The sequence below is a fragment of the Ascochyta rabiei genome, chromosome 8 (genome assembly GCF_004011695.2).
Source record: "Ascochyta rabiei chromosome 8, complete sequence".
NCBI lineage: Eukaryota > Fungi > Ascomycota > Dothideomycetes > Pleosporales > Didymellaceae > Ascochyta > Ascochyta rabiei.
The window spans coordinates 1,615,586-1,631,192 of record NC_082412.1 but is presented as its reverse complement, the minus strand read 5'-3'; the positions used below and the strand labels follow the sequence as shown (position 1 = coordinate 1,631,192).

Here is a 15,607-nt window from a genome sequence, read left to right as displayed (position 1 = left end):
CTTGCATGGCACGTTCACCCTGCAGATTGCGAGATCTTTAGCTGTCTATGCCATACGCATGAAGCAGGAGGAGAACCCAGAAGTGCCCTGCTTGGTCGAACACGGATCTATCGTGAGTGCGTGGCTACAGATCAGCGGTAGTGGGCAGATATCAAGCCATTCCAAGAGGCGTTATGTGATATGCTTTGAGAGACACAGGTGTTGATACCAAGAAAGCATGGTGTTCAGGACATGGGGTGGTTGCTCGAATGATTGATTCTCTTGTGTTTTTTTAAGCGCTGGCGAGAGGCCTTTTCTGTATATGCCCGACATTCAAATTCTCAGACCCCATCAATTGACGTCCAATTGCTCGCAAATTTTTTATTTATTTATTTTAAAAAAAAAAAAAAAAAAAAAAGGCTTCGGCCCATTGAACTCTCCACATCTCAGACTCACGCCTTGCGCAAAACCACGCCAAACCAAACTTTACACCCAATCCACTTACCGCCCCTCTTCCCCACAACGCCGCTCTGCACGTCTTTGTCCTCCACACTCCGCTCCCGGGCCTGTATCAGCTCCAGCCCTGCATCCTGGGCTGCCTGCACTGTCTCGGGCAGAGTGTACACGAAGCTCTCGCCGCGGACCTTGACACCCTGCGCGTTCACGAAGCCTGCTTGGCTTCGGCTGCCCATCTCGTCGTGCATGTTGGTCACGAGGGCCACGCCGCCTGGAGCGAGGAGGGTGGCGAGAGTGCGGAGGTAAGTAGGTAAAGGAATGTGTTCAAGGACCAGCGTAGAGATGATGAGATTCTGGGGCGGGAGATTGATGGCGGATGGTGAGAAGTCGTTTGAGGCGGGGAATGGATCGCACTGTTCGAGCCGCAGGGTCATGTGCTTGTTGACATCTGTAAAGGCGGCAAGTTTTGTGCGTGCGAGATTTAGCATGCCGGCGCTGAAGTCGAGTCCTGTGACTGCTACCTTGCGATCTGCTGGCCAGGAGTGAGATAAAAGGCGTGCAGTGTTACGGCCGGTGCCACAGCCGAGGTCGAGTATGGAGATGTCGGGGCTGGAAATTGCGGCGATCTGACCCAAGAGAGAAGGGAGGAGGGTGTTCAGCTCATCATCGTCGATAGATTGAAGCATGTTCCCGTCTGAATCGTAGACTGAGGCCCACTGATCATAGGCCTCCTGCGTTCCGATGTGCTGCACTGGTGTGGAAGTCTTTGGTGGGACGGATTGAGATGCTTGAGACGTATTTTGGTTGACATTGTGCGCCAGAGGGCTTGGTGCTGCGTTTTGGTTCCTCTGAATTGTTGACGGCATGCCAGCGTCTGAATGGTCGGATTCGGTGGTTGAGAAGGAAACGTTCGGATTCAAATCGACCAACGATGTGTCAAATGTTGTGTTGACGGAAGGTTGGGTCATCTTGAGAAGTTTCTGGAGTCCGAGAAGGTATTCAAACCTAGCGCGTTAAAAATTGAGGACTGTGTTCGATCATATATCTCGAGACTAATGTCGGCACGGAGGCCGCGTTGAGTGGTTGGCTTAGAAAAGGCTTCAATTAGGAAGCGTGGTGCCAGAGAGTAGTGCCTTGAATTCTGTGCGAATAGTTGAGAGAGGCAACTTTGAGGCGGACTATATATTCACTGTATGCGCCCTCTGTACCTGCGCTTCTTCCCGATTAGGATATATGTCAAGCAGGCATGCGGAGCATGACTCAGAGACGCATGTCTGGTACGCGCTAAGAAAACGTGACCACGCGACAAAATTTCGGGCAAATGCGGTCCCAGACGCGCGACCCATAGATCAGTGGAAATGGCGCCGAAGTTGCATCTTGCTGCTTCGCGTCGTCGCACGCTTCGAATGCGTTTGCAATGCGGGTGGTAGGCGGCCTCCTGCTCCATGAGCCGCAATGTTGTACAAGTAAACTACAATTCGACAACACACGCTTGCTGCTGATGCGATATCACCTAGAGTTCGTCTGGGAAGTACTTCTCCAGAATCTTGTTACGGTGCGCAACCAGGCGTTGCCGCGATGTTAGCGTGTCGCGCAGGCGCGTGTCTAGCCAGCCCTTGCCGAGCCCGTGGTCCAGTAGCAGGTGCGTGTAGGCAAAAACACTGGCGTCGAACAGACTAGGTCTCTCGGCGCCAAAGAACCATTCGTCGTCCCCTAGTAACGACTCGAGCGCTGTGAAGGCCTCTTCTGCTTGATTGTAGAGCGTTTCGGCGCTTATGACCGCCAGATGCTTGAGCAACTCCTTTTCGGCGGCAAGACGTAGCTCACGGGCGATGGTGAGACGAACGAAGGGATTGCTAGAGGTAGGGAGGATGTAGAGTGGCTCGGCGATGGAGGTGAAGTTGTGTGAGAGATATATGCTGTAGAGCTTGGAAGACTGTCAGCCAACGCTTCTTTATTACGGCAAAGTTGGGGACATACCCATGCCCTTCGTATCCGGTGATCGAGGAGTGACAAGTATGCTTCATATCGCAGATCCCCAGACTCTTCGATTGCGGCCTCACTGTTGTTCATGGTCCATCGCTGAAGCCTGCCTGACGGTACTGGCTGCACAGGCTTGAGTGTGTCGGGCTGCGCAGGAACAAGGAACGGGAGAGCGCCGCTTGGCGAGGCATGGTTGCTTGAGGAGGCGACGCGAAAATCAATACCGGAAAACTTGAGGTATGCCTGGAGAGAACGTGAGCTCAGTCCGCAGCCACGTGGATTGCGCAACCATTCATACCTGCCACTTCAAGCATGCTGGATTATACGACGGCGCACCTCTTGATGCACCTGCTGCAGTGGTGAAGATGTGCAGAACAGGTGCATTGCGATGCTGCGGCGCGCGTTGTGGAAGATGGTTTACCGGGTATGTGAGCAGTGGGAATTTGTCGAACAGCTGTTTGATGGGCGTGGGTACGTCGAAGATACGGCGCGATGCAGGCTCTTGCGACCTTCGCTTTGGCCTGGCTCCGCTATCGTTAACGTCTTGGGACGTCATCGTGTGTTGGCGATGCACCAAGTACTTCTGCTCTTGGTGTCGCAAAACTTGGTGACGCCGCTCGGAGGAGAGCTGGCTCGCCTGAACTTGCCGTCCAAGCCGGCCCTGTCGCCGCGTCATTTCGTTGAAGCCATCCACGATGAGCTCAAAAGCGTCAGTCGCACCGGCGAACGATTTCATCAAAACAGAAGCTACTTGAATTTCACACCACGGATCCTTTCCATGCTGCCGGTAACCAGAGAACATCGTTGTCAGTGAACAGTATGTGCTTGTGGCATTCACCGGTCCACACGGCAAGCGCATTGTCCGACAATACCTGGTCTTACCCAAGACTGAATTGTTCACATCACAGTAATGGCCTAGATCCTAACAGAATGGGAGGCATGATAGAGTGTACTATGTAAGAGCTCTTCACCGATCACTTCATATGACTCCACTCGGAAAGCCACAAACTCCATCGAATTTCTGAACACTCTCCGCGAAATCACAGACACGTTTGCTGTGAGTTTGACTACACGACCAGACTTCTATGAGCACGCACTGATATCGTACTCATGGCGCTGGTAGTAAACAAGCAAACAATTTCACAAAGTTGCAAGGATGCTGAGACGCAAATTCAACAGTCTATAAATACTACTTTACAAACAGGCAGCCCGAATCGGTAACTAATCGACCTCGGCCGTTCGTCGCAAGCTGCTTACGTGCAGCTTCTAGGCTTGTGCATAGCCTATCATATGGCTGCTACGGGTGGTTCATCGGTTTTGCTTCTCGAACAGCGTCCTTGATTACTTCGTCACCGTCATTAGCGGTTAGAGAAGTGGCGATAGCAGGTGGGGTGGTGTCTGGCTTTTCTGGTAGTGCACCGCTGCATAGCGGTACGTCGTCTGCCGGAGTAGTAGGCGGTGGTGTAAATGTGCGTTCAGAGCCGACCGCGCCTGAGTTGATTTCCTCCACAGGCTCGGCCGCCACGGGTGAGCCGGAGCTGGAGCTGGAGCAAGAGTTCGAGCTCAGGCTCGGGCTTGACGTGCGAAAGCTGCCTCTCACCGACCCAGCACTGGTGGCCTGATCAACTGCGACCTTGATGCTGGCTGAGAATGAACTAACGTCCCTATTCTCCTGGTTGACGCTGTTGCCATATTTGTTGCCGTAGTTCTTTCCGAATACCGCCATGCCGAACAGACCTCCCATCCGCTGCTTCGGACGGGACTGCTTCCAGCCATTGGAGCTTACAGGCTTGCCTTTTCCGCCAGCTAACCAGAAAAGTGTGGGCGGTATATTGTCAGGTGAGGCTGCCCCGCCTCGCAGATGCGGAAAAGGGTGAGTAAGCACATGGGGTGAAACTGCGGGTGCTGGTTGGCTGATGGGGAATTCGGGTCGCTGGTGGAACAATGCTGGAAAACTGAAGGAAGAGAGGCGGAAGGACGAAGGATGCTTGTTAGGCCCCGAGATGGTGGTTGTGAAAGCCGTTGGGGGAGAGTGGCCTTCCGAACCTGGTCCCACGTTTATTGCAGGAGGTATAGTCGACGCTCTTCTAGACAAATGAGGTGGAAGAGGTGCCCTTCCATTCATCTTTCGTCGCATTTCCACCACTCTGTGTGGTGACACAACACGAGCAGGAGGCAGGTCAGCGTCACTATCGGTCTCGAAGTCATCGGGGCAGGGGCCATGGCAGGTTAGAAGCCACCTCTTTAGCTTGAAGCTGATAGTGTTCGTAGACGATCCTTCGCGTCCGTTACCACCTCTGAGCCTTGGTGTTCTGTCAATAGCAGGGTTGCCACCTTTCAGCTCAAGGCGCATGCCATCTATCCTTGTGCTTTCAGTGTTTTGGCTGCCAACAGTGGTCTCGCTGATAGTGGCGTCAACTAACACTTGTGGAGAGTGTGCTTGCCGCGTTTGTTGTGGTGAGCGTCTTCTGTATACTTCACTGTTGCCCACTGCGGCACTCAGAGGCGACGATTGGTGACCAATGGTGACCGCGTTTCCCCCCATTTGAGCCTGTTCGACAAGTACTGTAGTCACACATGATTTTGCAGTAGCAGCTCGGCTAGCAGAGAAGGGTGAGTTCTTGCCACCATAGTACACCGTTTCTGAGTGGTCATGTTGTCCACGCACCTTTGAGGGGCTTCTTGGACTTTCACTCCGATCTGTCAGAGGACTCGCCGATCCAGCACGAAGGGCGACTGCATGCTTTGGAATCTCGTGTCTATGAATGAATGGAAAATTTTCTGACTTTGGCAGACCATGTATGTGATGCAACTTGGGACTGGCAGGCTTCTTCGGTAGCTCATCCGTGTTGCTACTATTAGGGCTTTGCGCATGTACGTTACACGTACTATCAGCAGGGGATCTTGTCGTGACTCTAGAAGGTGGTCTCGCAGCTGAATATCGATTTTGGGTTGCCTGAAGAGTATTCACTGCGGGCAAGCGGATGATACCGGGAGGCAGCTTCGAAACTCTAGGTGGGTTGCCGATCCTCTTCGCAGCGCGCTCAGGAGTGACAGGACGAGGCGCCAAGTCAACCGAAGAAATGCTGTCTGCAAGAATGGCAAGATGACGCGCATCGATGGCGGAGTATCTCCTGTGAGTGCTGGCCAACTGACCACCAGAAGAGATGTGCGAGCCCCCGCCACCGTCCCTACAGGCCTGACATGGCTCGTTTTGTACTATCTTTGGCCCTCTCATACCGCAGAAACTACAACGCCGCTTCCCAAACCTTGCAAATGAGTGGTAGGAATTAGGATTGTAGGGGCACAGCTGCCCAGAATTGTCAGTGGTAGTAACCTCAAGTTGGGGAGTGGGTAGTTGTTCGCCCTCGGCCTCGACCGCTCCTTTTCTCAAACGCTTCCAAGCTGCGCTCGGTGCTGTTGTTGGGCGAGTTATTGGATCACTTTTCGGGTTTGATGTACGAAAAGAAGGCAAAGCATGTATTATTCCTGAGGAGAGGCGCTGAAGTAAGGCCTTGGGTCGCTGGGGTGCGGGGGCGTTGATAACCAGATCTGCAGACTCAAGGTGTTTAGAAGCCGTCATGTCGATATTCACGTCTTGATCTATTGTCGTGTACGACACGTAGGCAAGGTATGTAGAGTCAGGGCGGTAAATCTGGGGCGCGTGAATACCTCGTACGCCAGCTTAGAACTCAGAGGAACTGAAGACTATATGCGTAACGAGAGAACGCCAAACGTTGTGAATTATGACAGCTGTGCCAATGAGTGTTGGTCGACCACGTAATTCATCACCAAACGCAGCTATTAGGCATGCAGTAAAGCAGCGACGCGGCGACGTTTTCGTGGAGACAATGATTTATGGCTGTCATGGTGTACGTGTTTCGGAGAGATGTCTTAAATATTCGATTTTAATTGTAAAATCAATTATTCATGGTACGGAATATCTCGTTTCTTTGACGAAATTAACTAGGGCACACAGGCCATCCAGTAAACTCTTAGGAAGAGCGCCTACCCCAAATGCACACGCAATAACGCTTGTTTTAGTAGTTATAACTAATTACAGAAGATTAGATAAGCTTATACGAATTATCTAGATGAGATTGTAACGCGTGATATGTGTTGTAGATGTTGTTGTGGTAAATTTGTTGCATCAGGAACAAACGTGCACGAACCATTTGATACCTCAAAAGAAACGAGCTTCTTCGTAAAGATTTCGAGCTGATCTTCTGCGTCATCGTCGGTGTGTTAAGCTGGGCGGTCGACAACTCAAGGGTTCCTTGTTTGTCCTGACAAAGTCACATCATGACTGCAAACAGGCTCGCTCCTGCTTGAATTATTGCGATGTTGTGTATAGGATCTTCTCTTTTACCAAGTCATTGATGATCATGTAACGCGAAAGCGTGATCCAGCCCCACCGGAACCAGCGCATCTGACTCTCGTGCGCCGTTGTCATAGTCTTCTGTGCGGTTCTGTATGCGAACGGGGAGCTGGCAAATAGCAGAGGTGTTGGGAAGCTTCCAAGCTCTTTCTTTCTGACGATCGCAGTGATCAAGGTGGCAGGGGCATCCAACAAGCTCGCGTATTTGCGAAGAATGGAGGTCGTGGTCAGAGTGTAGAGTTTGACGGGACACTCCCAAGCACCGTGCTTGTGCATCAGCGCCTTGAGGAACGTATGTGCGCCGTCATGCAGCGACTTGTGATTCGGGTGACCGGAGATGCCACAGGCGTCAAAGGTAATGATTGCATCGATGTTGGCTTGGGGGGCCTCTTTGGTTGATATCGAGGCCATTTTTGGGGCAAACGTACTCGTCAAGAGGTTGGATATGAGACGGGGATGCCAAGTCACTGTCATGGAGTCAGGAAAATTCCTGTGGTGTGGTCAGCGAGTGGCTGCAGGTACATAGGACTGTGTTTACTTGTCTTCGATGACATGAATGTCATTTTTGTTGCCAATTCCAAGTTGCAATCCACTTTTTACCAGCTCTTTCTTACGCGTCTCGCCCAGACCATCTGCATCGCCTGCACGCCGGGTTAGCTTGTGCCTCGTGCTGCTCGTTGCGAGTCGCGTACCACTACTCAAACATAGAATTTTCACGTGATTGCCGAGTTCTGGACGCGTCAAGGACAGTAGGGTAGGCGCAAAGAACATGGCTTCATCGTCAGGATGCGCTATGAGCAACAGTATGCGTTTGTTTCGCAGTGTGGGGAAGGACAAGCTCAAGGTACTCGTGTAGAACCAGAAGCCCACGACGATGAGGGGTACAGAGCCCCAGACAAGCCAGTTCATGGTGAAGGTAGGGGTCAGTATTCAAAGCTTTTGTAGTGCTATCTTGGGTCTACAGCATGCTTATTGAGGTGTGAGGACCGAGGGGAGCGTCTAGAAGCCTTGCAAGGTGCATGGGCCATGCTGTCATTCAGGGTCCTCCGCGGCAGAGCCGCACTGAACATTTGTCCTCTCACACGACACACAGACAAACAAAGCAGAACACACGACACATACACCGAACCATGGCTGCAGGCAATCGCAAAGAACGGCGAGCGAAAGAGGCGAACAAGACGACCCCTCACCCTTTCGATCCCACCACCGAGCTCGATGAAGACAGCGTCAAGAACATCCTGAAGCATCCAGATCGCTCTGGGCCCAAGGGCAAGACCTTGTTTGAGCTGGCAGAAGAGCGACAACGAGAGCTAGATGCAGAGAAGCCAAAGAGCACGCTCGTAGCGGCACAAGAAGCTCTCAATGAGCCGGTTGGGGCCGTCGGAGATGCTATTCTATACGCCATATCCATGACCGCACTGCACCTGACGCTCGATGTCATTGTCTACAACCAATACCGCGAAGCTATCCTCTGGGATGAGATTTTCAAGCGAGCCGCCGCTGCCTCGCCTATCTTCGCGATCCTGGTCTATCTTACACACGTCGAGTTTTCGTATCGTTTTCCTGTTCTCCGCAACCTGGCATTCCTGATTGGGTCTATTGCAGCCGGCTGCTACATTGTTCACTCGGCAAACACCTATGGTTACTTCTACGTCATGAAGGCAGCACCTCCGGTCGGCGCACTCTGGGTTTGGAGTGTCATCGAGACGAGTCTCCCCTGCGCCGCCGCCAACGTCGTCGCTGTGGCGGGGTACATATGGTGGAACAAGTTCGACTTCTTCTGAGGCGATTTTAGGGTGGATATTCTAGACTCGTTAATAGGCGGCTCTATCCTGCTGCGTTCTTGAAACCCTGGAACCTCCATCAGGAAGCCTGAGCCGATTTGATGCGGTGCCTATGCCGATCAGAAGGGAGCCGGGGTGCACAAAAAGCAAAACGGAGATGGGAGCGTTGATTATCTCACCAGTGAAAGGGGCCAACATTGCATACTCGTGGTTCGAGCATCTGCTTTGTCATTAGTGCCTATAGTCCTGCAACTCCTCGTCACAAAAGACGCTGGGTTTGCACTAGACGGAGATGGGAGCGTTGATTATCTCACCAGTGAAAGGGGCCAACATTGCATACTCGTGGTTCGAGCATCTGCTTTGTCATTAGTGCCTATAGTCCTGCAACTCCTCGTCACAAAAGACGCTGGGTTTGCACTAGACGGAGCGGTAGCCTGCTTCATGACAACCTCTGGACGCAGTTGCAATCGCTGGTATTACCTGAGGCCACCAAATTTAGCCCTCCGCCGAGGCGCAGCCAGGGTTAGTGTTGACCCGAACGGGCGGGGTTCCCAAGATCGCGGCTCAACTTGCACCACCAGCCATGAACCACAGCATCGGTTTGCCACGCAACGGCAACTTCGTTCTTCTTCATGGAGAACTCTAAATTGATGCTTAGCGGACTCTATCTCCTCTATGAGTTGATGACGATGATAGGGCAGATGAACATAGTTGGTCCTTGCATAGCGGGGCTGAGGCTGAGTGTTCAAGTAAACCATCTTGCATTTGCCAATTGTGGCGCACCGCGAACTAGTTCATGGACAATGCAGGACTTATTTAGACCTCTCGAATAAGTGCCAATGGCCAGTAATTGCAAACAGCCTCTTGGGCGTGCACCCTACAATACCATCGCGCTTTTTTTCCGTTCATTCTCATTGTCGATCGTTCGATCTCATCTTTCCCAGCAACACGCACCAACGAGCATCTGCTGTGAATCTTACAACCACAGTATGATTTAACGAACAGAAAGTTGTTCCTGGCTTGAATCAGAAGAGAGCCAAGCTACTTTGTTGAATGCTGGGACATTTGCCCTATGTTTCCAAGCGAGCACGAGCCGATGCTGAACGAGAAGTTTATGGATGTTGAAGAACAAACCAGGATCCATAAGAGTTCATCGAAGATAAGGTTGGCCATTATACGATTCGGGCTGTTGTGTGGCTCCATCATCTCCCTACACTGCATAGCCACTGCTTCCAAGAGCATACCAAATACTCATGCTTATACACAACTAGCCACGCCCGAACAGCTTTCAAGTTTCAACATGACAACAAGGGCCTCTAACTATACATGTATACCCGGGCAAGCATGCTGGCCCTCCGAAAATCAATGGACTGCTTTCAATCAAAGCATTTACGGCAACCTGAGGCTAATCGTACTGTGAGAAAATCCTTGAACTTTGTTCGACGGAACAACATTCGCATTTCTATCAAGAATACTGGCCACGACTATTTCGGACGATCGAGTGCCGCAAACTCGCTCGGCATCTGGATACACCACATGAAAGGCATGAAGTATCACAAGAAATTTGAACCGCAATATTGCAAGGCACAGTACGAGAATGTTGGAGAAATTAATGCTGGTGTTTAAGCGCAAGAAGCGTGGGAGTTCTTCGACCCTCTCAATGTGCTCGTCACCATTGGTTCCATCCGCTCTGTAGCTATCGCCGGAGGATTTGGGCAAGGAGGCGGCCATGGTCCACTTAGTCCCAAATATGGCTTGACGGTTGACCAAGCAACCGAATTTGATGTCGCCTCTACAGACAGTCAGAGGTGGATCGTCAACGAATGCACTGATCCGGACCTTTTCTGGGCTATGCAAGGTGATGGAGGCGGCAACTACGCCATCTTGACATCGTATAAGTTCCGGCTACGTACACTACTTCCGAGCTTCATTGCCGATACCGAAGGACATCACAGAGTCCAAGGCCCTCCGCGACATCATCAAATCATTAGCATCCAACCGGGGACTCTTTCGAGCAGCGGCATCGCCGGCTACAACTTCATGCTGCCAGATCACATGGTATCCCTCCGCACGTGCCATCAACAGACATCGAAGCCATCAAGACCGTCATGTAGCTGTATCACGACTTTCTCGCCGCCTATGTAGGCATCAAGATTGCAGAAAACACATTTCACACATTCCCCAACTTCTCCGAATGGCATAACTTAATCGAACAACCGGCTATAACAAAGAACAGTCCCGCAGGGCGTGGCCTCTCCGAGTCCGGCCGCTTCGTTCCAAGATCGTTGTTCCAAACACCCTTGAACATCGACAAACTCAGCAACGCCATCCTAACAGCAATGCAAATTTGCACATAGATCGTGGTTCCTGCAGCACACAGCTATACTCGATAGGCCCCGCCAACCACCCAGACGGCAACTCGACCAGCGCGCATCCTCTGTGGAGAAACAGCCTATGGCACGTCATCATGGGCGGCGGATGGATAGCCGAAACCCTCTCAGCGCAGTGCACGCAGATGCAAAACACTACCATTTCTAGCGTTCAGCCCTTCAAAGTACTGATGCCTGGCAGAGGGTGTTATGCCAACAAGGGAAACTGTATGGAGGAAAACTGGCAACAGACGCTCTTTAGTGCAAAACTACGATTGTTTGCTTAGCGTCAAGAAACAGTATGAACCGAGGGGGTTGTTGAACTACTGGAAATGTGTGGGCTGGACGGGTTTTCAGGGCCCGATGTACAGTTGCTATGGACAGAGCGGGAAAGAGCCTGTGGCAAGTATTCCGCTGGGTCCAATTGGCTAAGGACTTTCTATGTTTGCCTGTGCGTAAGGAGACACCACATACTCTCCAGGTACCCTCAACATCAACTCGAAATTGCAATCTCTTGCAGTGAATAGGAGGGTAGCCTTGGTCACTTGCCGTACCACTGTCCTCGTGGGGGCTGAGCCACCTTGCTTATAGGAGACACAACCAATGATATTATTCCGCATTCACACTCGAGGAATTTCCAGTAGTTCTGTTGCGTGCTAACCAATCGTTTAGTATCACCGAAGTCAACGTAAACCGGCGCTAGATAAACAGCGCGCAAATGCCAATCAAGCATTGTGCTGAAACAAGGCTGAATTATGTTACTGGCGCCAAGCACGCTCTACATTCTGACCGCCATTCGAACAAGATGCCATTCTAGTAAGACAAGGGAGCATCCGCCTGGGGAACGCGGCCCGCATCCGAATAACTTCTCCTTTCAGTGACCGGTGTGGTGCTGTATCACAACGTCAACATCAGCATGGGTGCCCATGTCCCAATCGACTGTGCCGCAAGCCTGAGGCAGTGTCCCTGTGCATGTACTCAATTCCGCATTTGATCTTCTCACTGTGCACGTGGGACTTTCGAGTTTTCCACATAGCATATACGCGAGCGCGGATGGGAAGGGACAGTGCTCGGATCTTTGTGTTAGAATTTTCAAAATTCAGACCTCCTGCGGAGAGAAAAAAGAGATATAAAAAGAGAACCATACGAATTCAACGCAGTAACAGTTCACATCATGACGGAGATCGATGGAAGACTTCTCCGGCCTGCGTACAGGGGCGAGGATCAAGCAGTGGCGATCTGGGGGCATATCTACCGCTGCCTCCCAACAGGAGTTCGGGATGCCGGGATAGCATCGTGGCTGGCACGCCTGCGGTGTTCGTTAGAGATAACTAATCCCACCATCGTCCGATTTGAGTTGCATCAGCCGTCCAGGGGGCGTTACATCTCACATCCTCACTTTTCAAGGCAACTGATCTAAGCGCGATCAGGCAATTATTATCCAAAGGCTGTGTAACGGGGAGAAGAGCGCATTTACTCGTCATTTACATTCAGCTCACCGCCCCTCCCTTCTGACCACTCATCCTATTCTGTCGTGCGTGTGCATTGACCACTATGTCTGTACGTCGCCCTCGAGTTTGGCAACACCACACCGGACGCACCAAACCGACGTACTTCCGCGATAGTGACCGATTTTGGTATAGCCATGCACCTTGACCAGATACTGGTACTGGCAAAACGCGTCGAAAAGCGTCTTCGCCCCTGATACGAGGTGTCAGAACGTGAAGCGTTGGCCCGGAACTGCGTCCGGGCAGAAACCTCGATCCGTAGCGAGGGGATGTTCAAGAGTCTCACAGAGCGCAGGTTTGATTGGAGATACGTTCTGCAACGACAGGTCGCCTCGTTACCGAGGGGACTGTGCTATTTGCCTGGTCTTCCTATACGCGGCTTGGAAAGCACCATGCAGCAAGCTCTGTCGATGGGTAACCTTCGGCTTTGTTCTTTTTCTCAACATTCTTCGTGATTCCAAACTACAAGCTACGAAATTTTTAGATATATTCTTCGAGCCATACGGTCTTGTTTTTCCACCTATAGAGCAGCGAATACCACCACCTTCAAATCTGGTTGTAAGTGTCGCATTTGACTATCATCACAGCTCTCCATCCACTGAACCACTATATAGACTCAGAAGCATCCTGCTAAAGACAAATCAGATCAAGCATCTATTACCATGGAGACTACTGAACGCACAGGCATCAGCTCCTATGCAGGTATTAATCCCCATCGTCGCCGTGGATCGACTGACGTCCAAAGTTTCCTACCAATCACTTCCAACCACACGCGTCAAATCTACCAAAAACGAGCCGACTCCGACCTCTGAAATGCCGCAAGAGCAGCTTGATATAACGTGGTGGGAAAAAGAGTCTCAGGCCTCACAGCAGCTCGAAGCCTCGCAGCAGCTCAAGCCCGAACCCTCTCAGAAATAGACAGTGGTCGTATGCCTCTGCTATTGACTTTGATCAATGGAGAACGTTCAGCAAGCTGTGCTTTGCTAATGAGATACACGATGACATTTCTGGAGGTAATAAGCGCGTCATTACGAAACAAAACAATGTCCAGAGTACGTGGATGTGGATACCGATGCTGTTCATGCATATGAAACTCTCTGAACTTACGTAGGGCTATAGTATCCATTGAGTATATTCTACATCATCGAGCTTTTGTCCAACAACTTATCTGTGGCGCTTCGTTCCAGATCGCCCTGTTCACGATGTAACTTCCAGTAACATGTGCTCCCGTTACATCTCACTCATTGGGTTATCAGCTATAAGTTTGATATACATAGCAACGGAACTATAGAAAGTATTAAAATCCACAGTGTATCATGATTTTTACCTGTTCCGTACGTGCGATAGCGCAGGTTGAATAGTCGTTGCAGCGTTGACTTAGTTTTGAATGTAGAGTATATATTGGGAATAAATTATACACAGTTTAGGGGATTCTTCCTGGGTCGGATGGCCGTATCTAGAGTATTAGATGACCACTCCGGCATACCGGCTAAGAGAAACTTCTCAAATTCCATAACAGCTGGCCAACTTATCACGAGAGTAGCTTATCGCGCTCGTTTTCAGTTCTTAATGGTCCCCGCCATACGCTTGCGCAAGGTTTTCCAGATAGCTAGGTTAAAGCCCCCAATATACGGCAAGGAACCTGCCTTTGTCTTCAGTTCAAGATTTCCCCGGTTAGTCAATAATAAGAGTGACCCAGCTCTGGTAGTCATGGCCGCGGAGTTCCAGGATGACAAAGTTGTTAACTCCAGAAGTCTCTCTCGCGGAGATTTCGGCCAAAACATCGGCCTTGCACTTACCAATTCTCTCTTCCTCAGACGCATCGGCAGCAAACGGCATATCCCAGAGGTCAATACGATGAGGCTGGTCGCGGCTACCTGCTATACATTCTTCGTGCGTGTCTTTGTAGAACATCTTAACAAAATTTTTAAGGTAGTCCAGATTAGCAGCTTCGGACGTTGTATCGTAGATTTGAAGAGACTGTTGGGGGCATTCACTTACGATGTCAAATTCTGAGGCTGACCATACCTAGGGAATCTGCACGGTATTCTCGTGTGCCCAAGCGGTATAGCAGGCTGTACTGTCGTGACTCGAGGCTTCCTCGATAGAAAATTGCTAACGGATTTTGACTGGTGGTAGGCCGCCCGTCGATAGTCTTCTTTCTAGGTCGTGAGGCATGTAGAATGAACAGGGTACCGTAGCAGCTAATTTTGAGAGTGAGAATAGGAAAAGCTTGGGTTGTGCTACTAGGTATCTCATATATTGGTTAAAATTAGTCGGACCTCAGCCTAGCCTACTAATCCCAAGACGCTAAAGCTCATTCGCTTCACATGTAAAGTGGAGAATGTTCAGCAAACTGTAAGTCTCCTCGGTGCCCACTCAATATCGTATCAATTCAGTATCTTCCATTGCTTTTCACCGTTCTGCAATTAGAACGTAGCACTTACACGAGGCAGTTTTCTCCCTGGCTACTTCGTCTTGCTTGGCTGGCCCCTCTTCCCTCCAGTTTTATTCAATGGGCGCATGTAAATTTCCCCCGCTAAAGACAGGAATCAAGCCGCTGTGCAGAGGAGAGTTGGGGGATAAAGCTTAATCCAGAGAAGATTAAGGGAACCGTTTCGAAATGTACAGGGACGGCTGAAGTAAGATGCGTTGCATACTGCATGCTTGCTCTTCTTAACTGATCGTAATATCTCTGCACTTTGTTACTTTATGGAGTATATATCCTGTACTGCAGTGCTTAACATATGTTCATGGGTGCTCTCTCGCAAAAGCTGGCTAGAAGCCAAGAGCTGTTGATAATGTCGGGGGTATTCTATGATATTTTCTAACCCATCTGAAAACCTTAAAAGAAGTTATGAGACTTCAGCGACTTCTCTTAAAGATGAAAAGCAGTAACAGCCACACTGAAGGCCTCCAGAAATACTGCTTGAACGGGAGATCGACTGTGCCACCACGATCTGGGTCCACCACTCTCTCAGCTATGGTAACGCACGTTCCAGCCGTCAAATTCAGACCTACGCTTTCTGCTCTAGCCGTCATCAGTATTGGTCGAGGGTTGCCTGTTATTCTGAAGGCATTCTGGATGTCAATCCCTCTAGTCTGTGACACTGTGCCACTGTAGTGCAGACAATCCACCTTATACCGTCG

At 50.7% G+C, this 15,607-nt stretch overlaps 5 protein-coding genes across 5 annotated transcripts, besides 3 other annotated features; 1 reads left to right on the top strand and 4 right to left on the bottom strand.

Moving 5' to 3' along the window:
- Positions 1-375: 375 nt before the first annotated feature.
- Positions 376-397: a tandem repeat.
- A 34-nt stretch (positions 398-431) lies between these two features.
- EKO05_0005492 (uncharacterized protein) lies at positions 432-1,403 on the bottom strand (the record flags this gene model as incomplete). The annotated part of the gene is made up of 1 exon (XM_038946010.1): positions 432-1,403. One exon carries the CDS (start codon positions 1,401-1,403, stop codon positions 432-434), a length of 972 nt encoding a protein of 323 aa, XP_038798506.1.
- A 545-nt stretch (positions 1,404-1,948) lies between these two features.
- EKO05_0005491 (uncharacterized protein) lies at positions 1,949-2,974 on the bottom strand (the record flags this gene model as incomplete). The annotated part of the gene is made up of 3 exons (XM_038940080.2): positions 1,949-2,362; positions 2,416-2,661; positions 2,717-2,974. The coding sequence occupies 3 exons, from the start codon at positions 2,972-2,974 to the stop codon at positions 1,949-1,951; spliced, it is 918 nt and encodes a 305-aa protein (XP_038798505.2).
- A 741-nt stretch (positions 2,975-3,715) lies between these two features.
- EKO05_0005490 (uncharacterized protein) lies at positions 3,716-6,001 on the bottom strand (the record flags this gene model as incomplete). The annotated part of the gene is made up of 1 exon (XM_038946009.2): positions 3,716-6,001. The coding sequence occupies one exon, from the start codon at positions 5,999-6,001 to the stop codon at positions 3,716-3,718; it is 2,286 nt and encodes a 761-aa protein (XP_038798504.2).
- Positions 3,948-3,982: a tandem repeat.
- A 750-nt stretch (positions 6,002-6,751) lies between the features above and the next one.
- Positions 6,752-7,705, bottom strand: EKO05_0005489 (N-acetylglucosaminylphosphatidylinositol deacetylase; the record flags this gene model as incomplete). The annotated part of the gene is made up of 3 exons (XM_038940147.1): positions 6,752-7,286; positions 7,335-7,437; positions 7,489-7,705. 3 exons carry the CDS (start codon positions 7,703-7,705, stop codon positions 6,752-6,754), a joined length of 855 nt encoding a protein of 284 aa, XP_038798503.1.
- Positions 7,706-7,815: 110 nt separating this feature from the next.
- EKO05_0005488 (uncharacterized protein) lies at positions 7,816-8,580 on the top strand (the record flags this gene model as incomplete). Its single annotated transcript, XM_038946008.2, has 1 exon — positions 7,816-8,580. The coding sequence occupies one exon, from the start codon at positions 7,816-7,818 to the stop codon at positions 8,578-8,580; it is 765 nt and encodes a 254-aa protein (XP_038798502.2).
- Positions 7,876-7,920: a tandem repeat.
- Positions 8,581-15,607: the final 7,027 nt, after the last annotated feature.